We start from the raw sequence: 15,657 nt of genomic DNA on the forward strand, positions 1-15,657 counted from the left end.
GGGGGGTTATACCCTCCGTTTATACAAAACTGAGAACCCTTTGGCCAATGATGCTCCTGACCAAATTTGGTCAAAATCCTCTGAGCCATTCAGGACAAGTAGCATTTTAAAGGAAAAAGTTGACGGACGCCGGACGACGGACGCTGCACCATGGGATAAGCTCACTTGGCCCTTCGGGCCAGGTGAGCTAAAAATGCTTGATAATGACTTTGAATGTTCACTAAACATAGGCCATGCATACCACTGTATCAGTGATTTCAAAATTGTATATCTTCTACAAAGATTTTCCCAGATTAAACGTTTCACTCTTACTTAGTATTTGAAGATTGTGGCACTTGCTGCTCAATATAGGAATTCTCAATATGAAACACCTAGATAATACCTATCACTGGGAATAGTTAAATAGGTCACACTACTTCACAGGACATATATACATACCACTGGGCCAGAAATGTCGCAGGCTTCCAGTTTTTTCATTGGCCCGTCACTGGTAAGAGAATTTTCCGTGATTGACTTTGCTCGTTTCACAATAGACGGAGGCCTAGGGGGCGCTCTGGATTTCCTGTTTCCCAATTTACCCAGAAAGCTCTTTCTGCTTTGCGCACGAGGCAGCTCAATTTTTTCAGCTGGGGGTACATCCTGAGTGGGACTAACAGGTTGGTCCAAGTTATCACACCGTACCTCTGTCACACTGGCTGACATTGCAGACGGGATGAAAGAGACGTCGGGTGACGATGGCGACACCGAGGGCTGAGAAGTAGATGAAGACATTCGCGTGTCAATTGGGGGTCTAGGTCGAGCCTCTTTTCCAGGTTTTTGGTCTCCAAGTCCCCGACATATCTTCATTTCTAATTCCTTTGTGAAAATAGAGTTACGATTTTCTGGCGCTTTGGCTGGTGCCTGTGGTCGTATGGGTGCTGCAGATCTTTTAGGACTTTTTGCGCGTCGACGATATTTTGTAGGTTTTCTGTCACTGTTTGGACTTTCTGAACCCCTCTCCTCTGGTCCTTCGTGACTACTGATGCTAGCTGACCGTTCTTTTACAGACTCGTGGCTCTCTGTTGAAGAGGACATCTGTTGTTTAGTGACAGTCGATGTGATGGGTTGGGGTGAGACTGGAGGTTTAGTCTGACCGTGGGATTGTGGGGCTGTCGGGGGAGGTTTAGCAGGTTTTTCAGGCACATTAACTGGCTTAGGTCTGGTAGTTAAAGGTCGTGGTTTTGTAGGTAAACTGGGAGTTTCCTTATCAGAGCCTTTTCTCTCGATACCTTTCTCCGACTCCTTGGAGTTGCCTCCCTTATCCTGTCCTTTTTTATCTATTCCCGGGTCTGAATCCTTCCTGTCCAATATGTTTTCCTTTTTTTCTGTCACTTTATCAGATCCTTTTCTTTCCACTGGTTTCTTCTTTTGGTTTTCCTCTTTGACTTTTTCCAGAGACTTAGAGGGATCCTTTTTAGAAACCTTCGGAGATCCTTTGGAAGCCCTAGGCATTTCTGGAGACTGTTTCACCTTTTTTTGTCCACCATCAGAAGTTGATATGATAACACTTGTTCTTGGTGGCTTGGCAATGGTTGGCAAAACTTTCATTTTCATTACAGGTGAGGATCCTACATTCTCTGTTGCTGATGGCGATGGAGGCCCTTCTGTTTTACTCCCCAGACTCTCAGTAGAACTACCGTCTGAGTTTGTGATTGAACTTTGAGATTTCGTTGTGCTATCTACACCAGACTCCTGCTCTGAGGAACTATCAACTGAGTCTCGACCTCGCCTTAGCATGTTTCTGAAAAATGATGTAATTCCCTTCTTATTTGAGCGTTCTGTTTTTGATTTGCTTGTTTCAACTATTTCTGTTTGAAAGTCTGATGTGCGTTTTGGGGAGAGGGGCTTCTCACCTTGTCCTTGATCAAATATTGGCTTTCCGACAGGAACCATTTTAAAATTAGGTTGATCTGATAAATTTGGAACACTTTTTTTTGCTGACGGTTCAGGGGGTGGACAGGAGGGTGGGCGTGGGGCAGGCTTTTTACCTTTCTTTTTAGAGAGGTCTAAAGTTGCCGCAAGTGATGCTAATTTTGCCTCAAACGCCTTCGACTTGATGCTCCCTTTGGGGAACTTTGACTCAAGTTTTTCTGCTCCCTCCTCTCCTATTTCTACGACTTGCTGTAGTTCTTCCTTTGTGGCCTCTGGCAGGAGTTCATGACCCTCAATACCTTTGAATGATTCGCTATCACTGTACTTTGCTAAAACATTATTCAGAAGATCTACCAAATCCATGCCAGCTGTAGAGGATTCTAAATCAATGTCGGGGTTAAATGTCTCAAATAAATCTTCCCCTTCAGTACTGAACACCTCATCCTCATCCTTCACATCTTTCTCCTCACTTTCATCATATGGCACTCTCTTATCTGGTGAAGCCTCAATCTCCAAGACATGTTTACTTTTCTTTGGTAACTCTGGTTTGACCTTTGATAGATTTGTTTCACTTGAAGATTTGTGCCCTCCAAGTTCTCCGTCATGCTCCGATATTCTCTGTAGTTGAATATTTGATAAATGTTTTGACTTTTCCTCGAACATGTGTTCTAACTTTTTCTTGGAGGATTTATTCCTCAGTGGAAATGTGCCATATCGGCGAGGGATAAGTTTATCACAGTCTCTGAGCGTGGCGAACCTGTCCACCTTCCACAGTGTTAATAACTGAACGTCCTCGAACTCTTTACTCGAGTTTCGTCTCACAGTGTCCACAGTTTTATTGAGAAGGTTACGATTATCACCGTTCCACAAAGTATTTTCTAACGCCAGAAGCAGGAACTCTTTTTCCTCCTCCGTAAAAGAAATGTCCTCACTTGAGTCAGAATCGTCAAGTGTATCTTCAGGTTCAGAGGTCAAATTATCCCATCCACCATCGTCCCCGATCACAATCGGTTCATCCTGCAGAAAAGACACTTTGGACTTGTTCAGCACCATTTTATCGTCTGATGTCACTTCCTGTTTCACATCTGTTTTCTTGGTCGACACATCCTCTGTCTCACGATCTACCGACCTGTGTCGCAGTTCTGGTTTCTGATCGTCAATAACACACCAATCTGCATCACTGATTGGCCAATCGTCAGCACTACTGTCTCGACGTAACTTAGACGACCCATCAAACACATTCTCTAATGTAGCGTTAAAGGATGTTCTCATCAGAAGAGAGCTTCGTTTGGCGGGCACGGGAGAACTCTTTGGTTGTGTGTCTTCAATAATCGAGTGTTCTCCCTTCGGTCGCTGGCAGTTGACGCAGAGTTCCTTTTTCCAGGCATTCTGGATAAATTCGTAGCATGGATGTGACATGCCTTCTTGTCCTTGGATTATCATCTAGGTACAGCATAGTCTACAAAACATAAAACACGCAATTATTCTAAAAATGGTGCATCAATGTATGACATCTACTCTATCAACAAAGACCTCTATTAAAGTCAAATCAAAATATACCAGCTGTGTTTCCCATTTCCTGTCCGACCCATATTTTCATGCCGACGCCAATACATTTTATTGGTTTTTCACAGTACTTCACTGTTATGCATTTATGAGCCGTTTAACTGTTTAATACATATAATTTGCTCGTGGCCAGTGTCCGAGTTTTATTTGAAGATAGTAGCTAAGTAGCCTTACATAATTGTGGTTATGATTTACGCTGGGATCTGTACATTAGTGTGACTGTCTGTCGTCTAGGTGGGGAGATGATGCTGACCGAAAGAGTCAATTTTGAAACACAAAATGCATGATTAAGTTGCTACATAAATACATACACTTGAAGTCAAGTTGGATTTGTATATCTTGTGAATATGTTGTATTTTTTTTAATTAATAAATATGAGATTTTAACCAATATGCAGTGTTAGATTACTGAAAGAGCTTGTTTTATCCTCAAATATTCATGACTCAACAAGGGAAAGGTCAGATCTCAGATAGAATCGGCAAATTGCCATATCTGATTGTAGCCTAATAAGCGAATTAGTAAAATTATCTCATGGCACTGAGGCCAAACAAAACAAATAATGTTCGTCTTAAATATTGTACACAAACTATGAATCTAACCCCTTTCTTTACATTAAGCATACGTGACCCGTTATAATTACTGAACACTTGTTTCTAAACTTTCTTTTTCCCCGTCAAGGAAAGTACGGATACCAGGGTAATTACACTCAGCAGGTATACTAAGTAACAGATATTACAGAACCCTGAAACACAACATCACATTTGTTAGACTTCATAACTTGAATCACATAACTTAGTTAATATACAGATTTTCTGGAGCTCTGAGGAAGGCTAAAATGTGTGTATCACTGCCTGTCTGGGTTCCTGTAGGGTAATGAATTTCCCTCTCCATCAATTACAGCCAACCACATCAACATGAGGTGTATGTAAGTTGGTTTGATGATCGAGAGACACAATATGTTAGTGTGTTAGGGGAGGGGCTTACTAACAGTTTTTTTTATATACACCAGGGGTCGGTGATTAAATGGCCACGTGTAACTCATTTACACATGTTTGTGAGCCCTAGAACACACACTCCCCATATTATAATTGATTTCAGGTGACAAGTGAATTCTTATATATAAACCTCTTCTTAGTAAAGGTTCACGTTTCTCCCCACGTATCTGTTATAAGCTAAAGCTCGTGTTTTACTCTCAAATAGAAATTGGTGTTTCTCTAATGCTGTTACTACAGTATAAAATAAATGTGTCTTACTCCAATCACAGTTAACTCATTCACCCCTGAAGACACATTTAAACTCTTCCAATTCAAGGGTTGGAATAGTTCATTATGAAACTTCAGGGATGAATGAGTTAAAGTTAGAAGTGAGCAGGGGGTTCACACAGCTACATACCCTATACCCACCAAAGTGGTAATCGTAATGTACCTTTGAATCATAACCTCGACCAATGACCATCAACAATCTAATCCCGCATATATCGTGATGTCATTATACTACAAACTTTATACTATGGAAGGACAATAATTTGGTGGTGGTGGGGGGGAAGGGGGTTGTTGTAACCCCCTCAACTAAGGGGGCGATAATAGTTAAGTGTACTACAATAAAGACTGAAGTAGAAATGGACGTCTCCCCCACTTAGTTATTGACTTGGTCATTAGTTCCTACTTCACAGGACTGCGTCTAGGTAGAAATGGACTGTACAAGATTGTAAGGAGGGGGCTTAAAATCCATGGTTTTTAAATCAATTTTTACTTTTGTTCTTTCTTTAAAACTAATTCAAGGCATTCTACTGTATTCTATAATCATTTTCAGGCTGAAAATTTCAACTTTGTGTTATATTTTCAATATGAGAGATATTACTGTATTTTTTATCTTTTCACAAGCGAGATGGCTGACCCGTGGTTTTACAATGAGGCAGATTAACAGCTAATCTGATTTACAGCCTCAGTTGTTGCAGTGCTAACAAGAGATATAAGGCAGCTGTTCAGATTAACAGACAGCTAGCTTTACGCTGACTTTGAGAAGTTGTTGATGAAGGTGACGGATGCCGACAGTAAAGATGTAATCACTGTCTAACGCATGTCCTACCACCATACAAAAATAGTTGATCGGCTTGAGGAGGCATCGCATAACTTATTCCGTCACTTAAATCAAACTGCAAGTAGTTGTATACAAAGATGATGAACTTAAAAAATATACAAACTCATTCTTTGCTGTTGGTTATGTATTATTTGCTGTTGGTATGGAATATTTTGGTGTGGTATGGTTATATACCTACAAACTTTCACAAGATCTCTGAACTGTTCTCTACGAGTTCGAACCTAGTTTATACTTACAGGGATAAGACAGACCACCACCAGCTGATGTGATATGTACAATAACACTTTCTTAAGTGAAATAGGAAGCAAACCAAAACCAAAAACAGTTGAATTAGTTTTTCACTTTAATACAAAATCTAAGTAAATCTATTCAGTTTACTTTATTTAACAAGCAGCTAAATCAATTAAATGCATGCATGTCTGTTTGGACAGTTGTACATGTGTCAATAATAAAATGGTTAGGTTGGCTCAATATCACCATGTACTGCACCCTAATGGCCCAGGCAGGCCTACCTACTGTAATCCGGCTGTGTCCCACTGAATGGTATGGAAGAGGTGACTACGTAGGGCCCCCTGCAGAATTGAGGGTGGGGTGGGGGGTTCCATTGATTTAAGGGACTTTGTTGTGAAATGTATCCATGCTCTACAACTTTCCACCTGCTGTCCTTTCTCTGCTATGTGGCCATCGGTATACACGACATGATTGTGTTGATGGCCCACTGAGACTACATCCTATAGTGAGTAGCCACTGGTAGGGGACCAGCGGGATTAGCATTGATTAGGTCAACGATACTTGATGATATGAGTAATTATCAGGGTGTACAGGAGAGTCTGACCCAGGAATTCAGCCCGAGTGACAGGGGGGAGATCACGACAGACTCCTGACCAGGGAGGAGGTAGACTCAGCAGGCTGGATGGTAGGGGACCTGGCCAAGGAACTCTGCCCTAGAGACAGGGAGATGGGCAGACTCCTGACCAGGAAGGAGGAGGAAGACTCAGCAGGCTAGATGGGGGTTCTGACCAAGGAACTCTGCCCTAGAGACAGGGAGATGGGCAGACTCCCCACCAGGGGGATTAGTAGTACAGACTGTACCATGTTTCTTATGTAAACAAGCCTTGTTCTCTGACCTTCCTCACCATGGTCAATGTTGTGACTGGAGGAGAACCACAGACAAACAGATACACTGCCCACTAGGTCACCGGACCCTCGATCACTATCTACAGAACACTATATGTATAGGAGGAGAACCACAGACAAACAGATACACTGCCCACTAGGTCACCAGCCCCTCTAACACTATCTACAGAACCACAGACAAACACATACACTGCCCACTAGGTCACCGGACCCTCTAACACTATCAACAGAACCACAGACAAACAGATCCACTGACCACTAGGTCACCGGACCCTCTAACACTATCTACAGAAACACTATATGTACAGGAGGAGAACCACAGACAAACAGATACACTAACCACTAGGTCACCGGACCCTCTAACACTATCTACAGAACCAGACAAACAGATACACTGCCCACTAGGTCACCGGACCCTCTAACGCTTTCTACAGAACCACAGACAAACAGATACACTAACCACTAGGTCACCGTACCCTCAAACAGATACACTGCCTACTAGGTCACCGGACCCTCTAACAGTATCTACAGAACCACAGACAAACAGATACACTGACCACTAGGTCACCGGACCCTCTAACGCTTTCTACAGAACGACAGACAAACAGATACACTAACCACTAGGTCCCCGTACCCTCAAACAGATACACTGCCCACTAGGTCCCCGGACCCTCTAACAGTATCTACAGAACCACAGACAAACAGATTCACTGCCCACTAGGTCACCGGACCCTCTAACGCTTTCTACAGAACGACAGACAAACAGATACACTAACCACTAGGTCACCAGACCCTCTAACACTATCTACAGAACCAGACAAACAGATACACTGCCCACTAGGTTACCGGACCCTCTAACACTATCTACAGAACCAGACAAACAGAAACACTGCCCACTAGGTCACCGGACCCTCTAACAATATCTACAGAACCACAGACAAACAGATACACTGCCCACGAGGTCACCGGACCCTCTAACACTATCTACAGAAACACAGACAAACAGATACACTCACCACTAGGTCACCGGCCCCTCTAACACTATCTACAGAACCAGACAAACAGAAACACTGCCCACTAGGTCACCGGACCCTCTAACACTATCAACAGAACCACAGACAAACAGATCCACTGACCACTAGGTCACCGGCCCCTCTAACACTATCTACAGAACCAGACAAACAGAAACACTGCCCACTAGGTCACCGGACCCTCTAACACTATCTACAGAAACACTATATGTACAGGCAGACCACTGGAGAATGAAAGGGACCATTGTATTGCTTCAATAATTCATTGATAGCTTTAATAATACATGTATCCTAAAGATAACTGCTTAATGTAGTCTAGATATAATTTATCAAATTTACTCATTCACCCCTGAAGACACATTTGAACTCTTCCTATTAAAAGCTTGGAATAGTTCATTATGAAACTTCAGCGGTGAATGAGTAAATCATTAATATATTATTCATTAATCTGAAATTTATTCATTTTGGTGTTTGCTTAATATGAAGGAAACCAGAGTACCTGGAGAAAACCCAGGTGTTCAGGCAGATGACCCCATACAATGTACCTCTTTACGTCTAATCAGGGAATCGAACCCCCGCTGCCTTGGTGAAAGGTGAGCGTGCTATACATTGCGCCACCCGACCACCCAATTGATTATATCATACATTTTATTCTGATGACAACATTTTAGTTTCCGACATGTTTTTTAATCCCTAGTTTCGTACACTTTTATATTTACTAACACACATATGCTATAATTGTCATCACCTGGCTGTACATACAAAGCTACTGCTGCTGAGGGTGGTATGGACCAACTATTTATTAAGTAGAATGTGAAGGAAATAAACTGTTTTAATTTCTGAGGAATACCACCAATTCACCGCATCAAACATCACAGCTATTACAATGTAAATGATTTCTTTAATTGACAATCACTCTAGCCTGGATGAATGTGGGCAGGAAATCAAACCAGGCTGTCTCTACTAGATGTCATTACCAGTTTTACACTTTCCACATGTAAGTACATTTTAATAGCAATGATACCAGCCTAATGATATTGCACAACCCCAGAACTAGTATCAAAGTATTAATCCTATAGCAATCACAAACCATTGTACATTATAAATCCTGACCTATAATTACTGTACAGTATAAATCCTGAGCTATAATTACTGTACAGTATAAATCCTGAGCTATAATTACTGTACAGTATAAATCCTGAGCTATAATAACTGTACAGTATAAATTCTGAGCTATAATTACTGTACGGTATAAATACTGAGCTATAATTACTGTACAGTATAAATACTGAGCTATAATTACTGTACGGTATAAATCCTGAGCTATAATTACTGTACAGTATAAATACTGAGCTTTAATTACTGTACGGTATAAATCCTGAGCTATAATAACTATGGTATAAATCCTGAGCTATAATTACTGTACAGTATAAACCCTGAGCTATAATTATTGTACAGTATAAATCCTGAGCTATAATTACTGTACAGTATAAATCCTGCGCTATAATCACTGTACAGTATAAATCCTGAGCTATAATCACTGTACAGTATAAATCCTGCGCTATAATCACTGTACAGTATAAATCCTGAGCTATAATCACTGTACAGTATAAATCCTGAGCTATAATTACTGTACAGTATAAATCCTGAGCTATAATTATTGTACAGTATAAATCCTGAGCTATAATTACTGTACGGTATAAATACTGAGCTATAATTACTGTACAGTATAAATACTGAGCTATAATTACTGTACAGTATAAATCCTGAGCTATAATTACTGTACGGTATAAATCCTGAGCTATTATTAAACTGCCCCCGTATAATCCCCGAGCTTTCATTGGACTGCTCAGTATAATTCTATAGATTGAATCCTATTTGTTTACAGTCGGCCTACACTACTACACCAATCGTCTCACTGAGCCTGGATCTTCACAGCAGAAACACCATCCACTGTGTTAAATTGTGCATGTTATATGTTGCACACAGTCTGCAGACGATTTCATGCATTTCATTCTGGTATAAACTGTACACCAAACGACCTACCTTCACAGAACCAGGGAAGTTCATACATTACATCTGTATACATTGATTATTACAGGTCTCACAGAGAGTGAGGACGGTGGCCTCCACATACTGTCACACACTGACCTTCTTCCTCCCACAGGTCACATATCTCCTGTGACTCACACACGTCCTAATTAACCAACCTTCAAAATTAATGCTTACATTCTGTTAGGTTCATGCTTCCATTACAAGAGGATCATCCCATTGTGTAACTCGAGGGGTGACCAGGTCTGGATCAATATTTCACAACATTGAGCTGTCTCAGCAACCCAAACACAACTGTTGCCACTCCATGGGAGTGCTTACCCGATTATCAGGGATTTATCAGGAGCAGGTACACTACAACTGTTGCCACACCCTCGGAACATGCATGTAGATTATTACACAGAGGGTTAGACAACTGTTGAGTATGCACATCAAGTACCAGGTATAGGAGATAATTCTTATCAAGATGGTCCCACTATCAATATCAACGGTTTGAATATTGATGAATACGGTATAGCTATTGAGGCCACCATTATAACAACACATTAATATTTATATCAATAATAGCACAAAACCTGTTGATTGACTTCATTTCAAAGCAGACTATTTCATTAACATCTTTTATGGGTATAACAGTCAGACTTTAATGTTTGGGCTGCTATTATGCTGAAATATAACCAAGGCATATTTATGCTTACTCATAAACAGTCGATAACTCGTGGATAGTTGCGCCCCTCAAGGTGCCTGACCATAGCCCCAAAGGTATATTTTTAGTAAGCATGACCTTGACCTTATTAAACCCCTAATTTACTTAATATCACTATATATATTCACTGTAGTGTAATTGGTAACCCATGGCCTTGGATATACATGTATATATGGCAACCAATAGATATATGAAAACCCATTGATAGATGTTAACACATGGATATACGAAAACCCTTGAATAGATGGAAACCCTTGGATAAATGGTAACCAATGGATAGATGGTAACCAATGGATAAATGGTAACCAATGGATAGATGGTAACCAATGGATAAATGGTAACCAATGGATAGATGGTAACCAATGGATAGATGGTAACCCCTGGATAGATGGTAACCAATGGATAGATGGTAACCAATGGATAGATGGTAACCAACGGGATAGATGGAAACCAACGGGATAGATGGTAACCCCTGGATAGATGGTAACCTCTGGATGGTGATTCCGTGCAGTGATTGGAGAGAGAGTACTGGAGTCATTGATATTCTCAGTGTGATCCCTCCCATACAGTGATGAGAGTGAGTATTGAGTCAGTGTGATCACTCCCATGCAGTGATGGGAGAGAGTGAGTATTGGAGTCATTGATATTCTCAGTGTGATCACTCCCATACAGTGATGGGAGAGAGTGAGTATTGGAGTCATTGATATTCTCAGTGTAATCCCTCCCATACAGTGATGAGAGTGAGTATTGAGTCAGTGTGGTCACTCCCATGCAGTGATGGGAGAGAGTGAGGATGGAAGGGCTGCTATATCAACACAGTGATGGAAGATTGCAGAATGTTGCATAGGAGAAAAAATCAATTAACAAGAGTACAGGGGTTCACCAGAGGGGTCAATATAGCTAACTTAGAGGTACCGGGGAGGGGGCCAACAATTATATACATGTTGTACATTATAACAGCCAGTTTAGAGGTACCAGGGAGGGGCCCACAGTTATATACTAATTGTATATTATATCACAAGACTGCTAACACAACTATCGTGGTATTAGTTTATTAATTCTAATACTTGAAAAATTACGTACTGTTTTCATTACTGTGAAAGCAGGTTTATGTTATAGGATGTTTGGTGTTGGCCTCGTGATTTATATTATAACCTAAAATATAAACTGTTACCAGGGTATCAATGTGATTAGAATACATTATACACTATGCATGAAGCTGTAGGTGATAGCAGTTTGTCTATCGAGAACCATCAATAATATAGGTTCTCTTGGTTTTTTTCCAGGTCCTGCTTCAGAATATGTCTTTTGTCATTGTTAGAAACATTCTCAAAATTGATATGTCCCACTTTTAAATTTCAGCTCTGAACAAATAATATACAATTCCTAACCATTCTTGTTATTATTTACAGGCTCATGTGTGTATTACAATAATAACAACATTTTGTAAAATTTCAGTAAAATTCAGAGAATTACTAGATATTCACAGTTAATAATTGAAAAATTCACAAAAAAAGGAGCAAGATATCTCTTGAATATGAATATAAGTCAGATATATCTGGGACAATTTAAAAACAATCATCAATTTCCGACACAAAGAATAGAATCCATCAACCAGTTTGAGTAGAACTAATGATCAGCGTCTGAAAGCTGAGCTTAAAAGCAATGAGACGCAAGAAACGAGACTTGGAGCCAGTCACGAAGGACAGCATACATCAATAATTGATCATGTTCAACAAGAAACGATCCCATCTCTTTAAATTCCTCATGTTACCATATAAAAATGCAAATTTTCCCAACCGCAAAATCTATAAATTTCCAATAAGTATAGTCAGCTTGTGAGTTGACTTCAACAGAAAGATGATTAAAATATACTTTGTGAAATGTACAACGGGAAAATCTTCTGGGAGGATTAAAAACTGACAGTAGTTTATGATTACGAAAGGTTTGGTTATATATTACTGATTATAATTTGATTGAATTAATACAGATATGCTTTCGTAATTTATATGTTGTTTCTTCTCAAGCAAATGAATTGATCAATTACATTAGTTAACTCATTCACCCCTGAAGTTTCATAATGAACAATTCCAACCTTTGAATTGGAAGGGTTCGAATGTGTCTTCAGTGGTGAATGAGTTAACCTGTTGATTCAGCAGACTACCAGTACTGGTACACAGAAATGATAGTAATAAATTACTGAATGTACCTTAATTATAAGAATACAAACAAAAATATATATATCAAGATACAGAAAGTCATAATAATGCTTAATGAAAATTGATAAATACCAGTATACATTGTAGAAAGGTTTATGTATCACAACCAGTAAGTGATTATGTGTGACGTTTCCGTGACTAATACGAAATTTACCCTGTGATCTTCATCAGACAAAAAAACAATTCATACATGATATTGAAGCTATATGTTCATCCCTGAACAAATGCATAACAAAACAGTAAATCTATTTTTAGCTCTGTCCTAATAAATGTATAAAACCTGTACCTTGAGCAGCTAGAATGTCCTAGTCACAGAGTACACACTTAGTGACAGGAGTCCATTGTTAACTTGTTACTGACACACATCAATAGAAAACTGATTCCGTAGAATATTATCACAAAGGATAGCAGATGGGCACAAAATGTTAACGAAAGGCTATAATCGTAAAATATTTAAACCATAACTACAACGCAGTTTCAAATGACCCCTATACAAAGATATACATGTACCCTTAGTTTACCCTTCAAACATTGTACTAAGTTGTACAGGTATCGTATTACCTTTTATGGGGAAGTTCTTTACCTGGCGTGACAAAGTGTATATATATATATAGTCTAACTTTTTTATGTGTACATATAATTACTGGATTGTGTATCATACAGGAATAATCTCAATTACCTAATATTTTAAACAAAATGTTTTTTTGAATTTATATACATATACCTATTTGGACTTATGAATGTGTTAGCCTCATTCCTTTAATAGATTACACAGAGATCGAGTCTGACAGTCAACAGGAACACAACATGTATCATTTGAATATGTCCAAACAAGCTGAAGTAATTATTGCTTATGTTTGTAAACAAATTAGATTCACCATTTTGTTAATAGAAGCCTGAAATATACATTGAGTTCAGTACAAACACCGGAACACATTATTAGTTTTAGCTGTTTCTTATAGATTTTGACCTGATAAGGTAAATGTCTCACAAACACTAAAACCAACGTATGAAAACACGTACATCAAATCCACAAAGAGTCAACTTTAGCATTGTTTTCCCTATCAGCAAAATGTATATGAAGGAGGCCAGGTAAACCATTACAACAAGCCACCTTTATCCCCGATATAAATGATAGAGAAACTCATAAAAATTACAGAAGTATAAAACAAGAGATCCCCGAGGGATATTGGTATCCACCAAAAGAGGTTTGTGATATCAATAATTTATATCTAGAATCAAACACTGGAAAGGAATGTAGAGTTTGTCCTCCAAGGCTTGGAATATATTACTTCATAACGATACTATGTTTACCATTAAGAAACATATGTATTTTTGCTTTGTGACCTTCACCATTGACCTTGCATCCAGAAAGCCTTCAATATTACTGTATATGTCATTGTGTAATGGTTACTGTTAAGAAAGATATGTATTTTTCCTTTGTGACCTTCACCACTGACCTTGCATTCAGAAAGCCTACAATATCACTGTATATGTCATTGTGTAATGGTTACTGTTAAGAAGACTAAATCTTAACTTCACAGCACTATTTGAATTGATCTTGCACCTTGGAGACATTTGACATCAATCTCAACACTATTACAATGCTATACAATGTACATATTTATACAATCAAAAATATATTCAGGTTGACCTATAGATATGACCTTGACCCTTTTGCCGTTACCTTGACCAAAAGATCATTTATATAGCATAAATAAATCCAAAGGCTTCATAGTGTTATTTCAGTAATGCTGGTCAGACTCTGAAATGAACCATTTTTTTATGTTTCGTGACATCTACCAAAATTATACTGCATGATATATGGTAAATCATACATCAAATTAAAGAAAACAATATTTTCCTGTCGATCTAGATTGCTCCTGGCGTGACATTATGAACTGTTATGACAAAATCTCAAGTTGTCTGGAACGGGGTCATTTTACTAGGCGGACAGAGTTTGTAACCTTGTTTATTAATTATATTAAGGGTGTATATTGACAGACGAGGCTAGTACCTGTGATCTCCCAACCACTCCCTGAGAAATAGTGAAAACAGGAATTGTTTCCAGACAGATGGACCACAGTTGAAAGGCAATTCTAAAAGCCCACCACAGATGACAGTGGGCTTAAAATACATGAAATTTATCAGGGCCCTGTTTTTTAACCCCAACTTAATAAAGACTTTTCCTTGACGTAATCAATACTTTCCCTCTAAATTTGAATTAAGCCCCTACCATTTCATTTGCAATGTTTTCAATCTTGTCCTGGACACTAAATAAAAATCAGGGTGAACACCCGTACGTTTCAATTACCCTAAACACTAAATCACATGATACTACATGTACAAAACACCAGTGATTTTTACGATGAATTTGGGGCCTTATAAAAAACCCTTCCCCTATTTAAAATCTGCTGTACTTTCCCATAATCAAAACGAAAATCTATTTATTTTCTCATAATCATGCTTTTTGTGTGCAATATTTGTACAAAGTTACAAGGCATAGTATGTGGAAATGAGAAGAAAAACCCCAGTGTACAATTTTTAACAATCCAATATCAAATAGAATTCTTCAAAATTATAAAGATACACCGTCAAATGTTCATCTTGGTTGAACTTTCACCTTTTTCACCCAGAGCAAATATCCGACAGTCACCAAGTATCTGTCAGTCACAGCACATGTACTATACATGTCACGTTGATGAGGGTGACATTAACACTCGGCTGGGCGAAAATGGATTTTTACTGGTGAAGGTAGAAAGTTCCCTGGTATATTGAACTAGTAATAAACAGCTGATGAGGGTGCCATTAACACTCGGCTGGGAGAAAATGGATTTTTACTGGTCAAGGTAGAAAGTTTCCTGGTCTATTGAACTAGTATTGAACAGCTGGGTTAAAATAGATTTTTACTGGAGGAGGTAGATAGTTTCCTGGT

The 15,657-nt window shown here is 39.1% G+C and overlaps 1 protein-coding gene across 4 annotated transcripts in view; it reads right to left on the minus strand.

Moving 5' to 3' along the window:
- Positions 1-15,657, minus strand: part of LOC110465950 — a 34,722-nt gene that overhangs the window by 11,881 nt on the left and 7,184 nt on the right. For 2 of the 4 annotated variants that reach the window (XM_021522162.1, XM_021522166.1), the window contains exon 2: positions 439-3,370. In XM_021522162.1, the coding sequence (XP_021377837.1) occupies positions 439-3,354 (2,916 nt within the window). In that variant the 5' untranslated portion in view covers positions 3,355-3,370. Of the gene's footprint in view, positions 1-438; positions 3,371-9,791; positions 9,858-9,974; positions 10,023-15,657 lie in introns of those variants that run through there. The other 2 variants (XM_021522164.1, XM_021522165.1) reach the window with 2 other exon arrangements.

Source organism: Mizuhopecten yessoensis, unplaced genomic scaffold, assembly GCF_002113885.1.
Source record: "Mizuhopecten yessoensis strain PY_sf001 unplaced genomic scaffold, ASM211388v2 scaffold11109, whole genome shotgun sequence".
Taxonomy (NCBI): domain Eukaryota; kingdom Metazoa; phylum Mollusca; class Bivalvia; order Pectinida; family Pectinidae; genus Mizuhopecten; species Mizuhopecten yessoensis.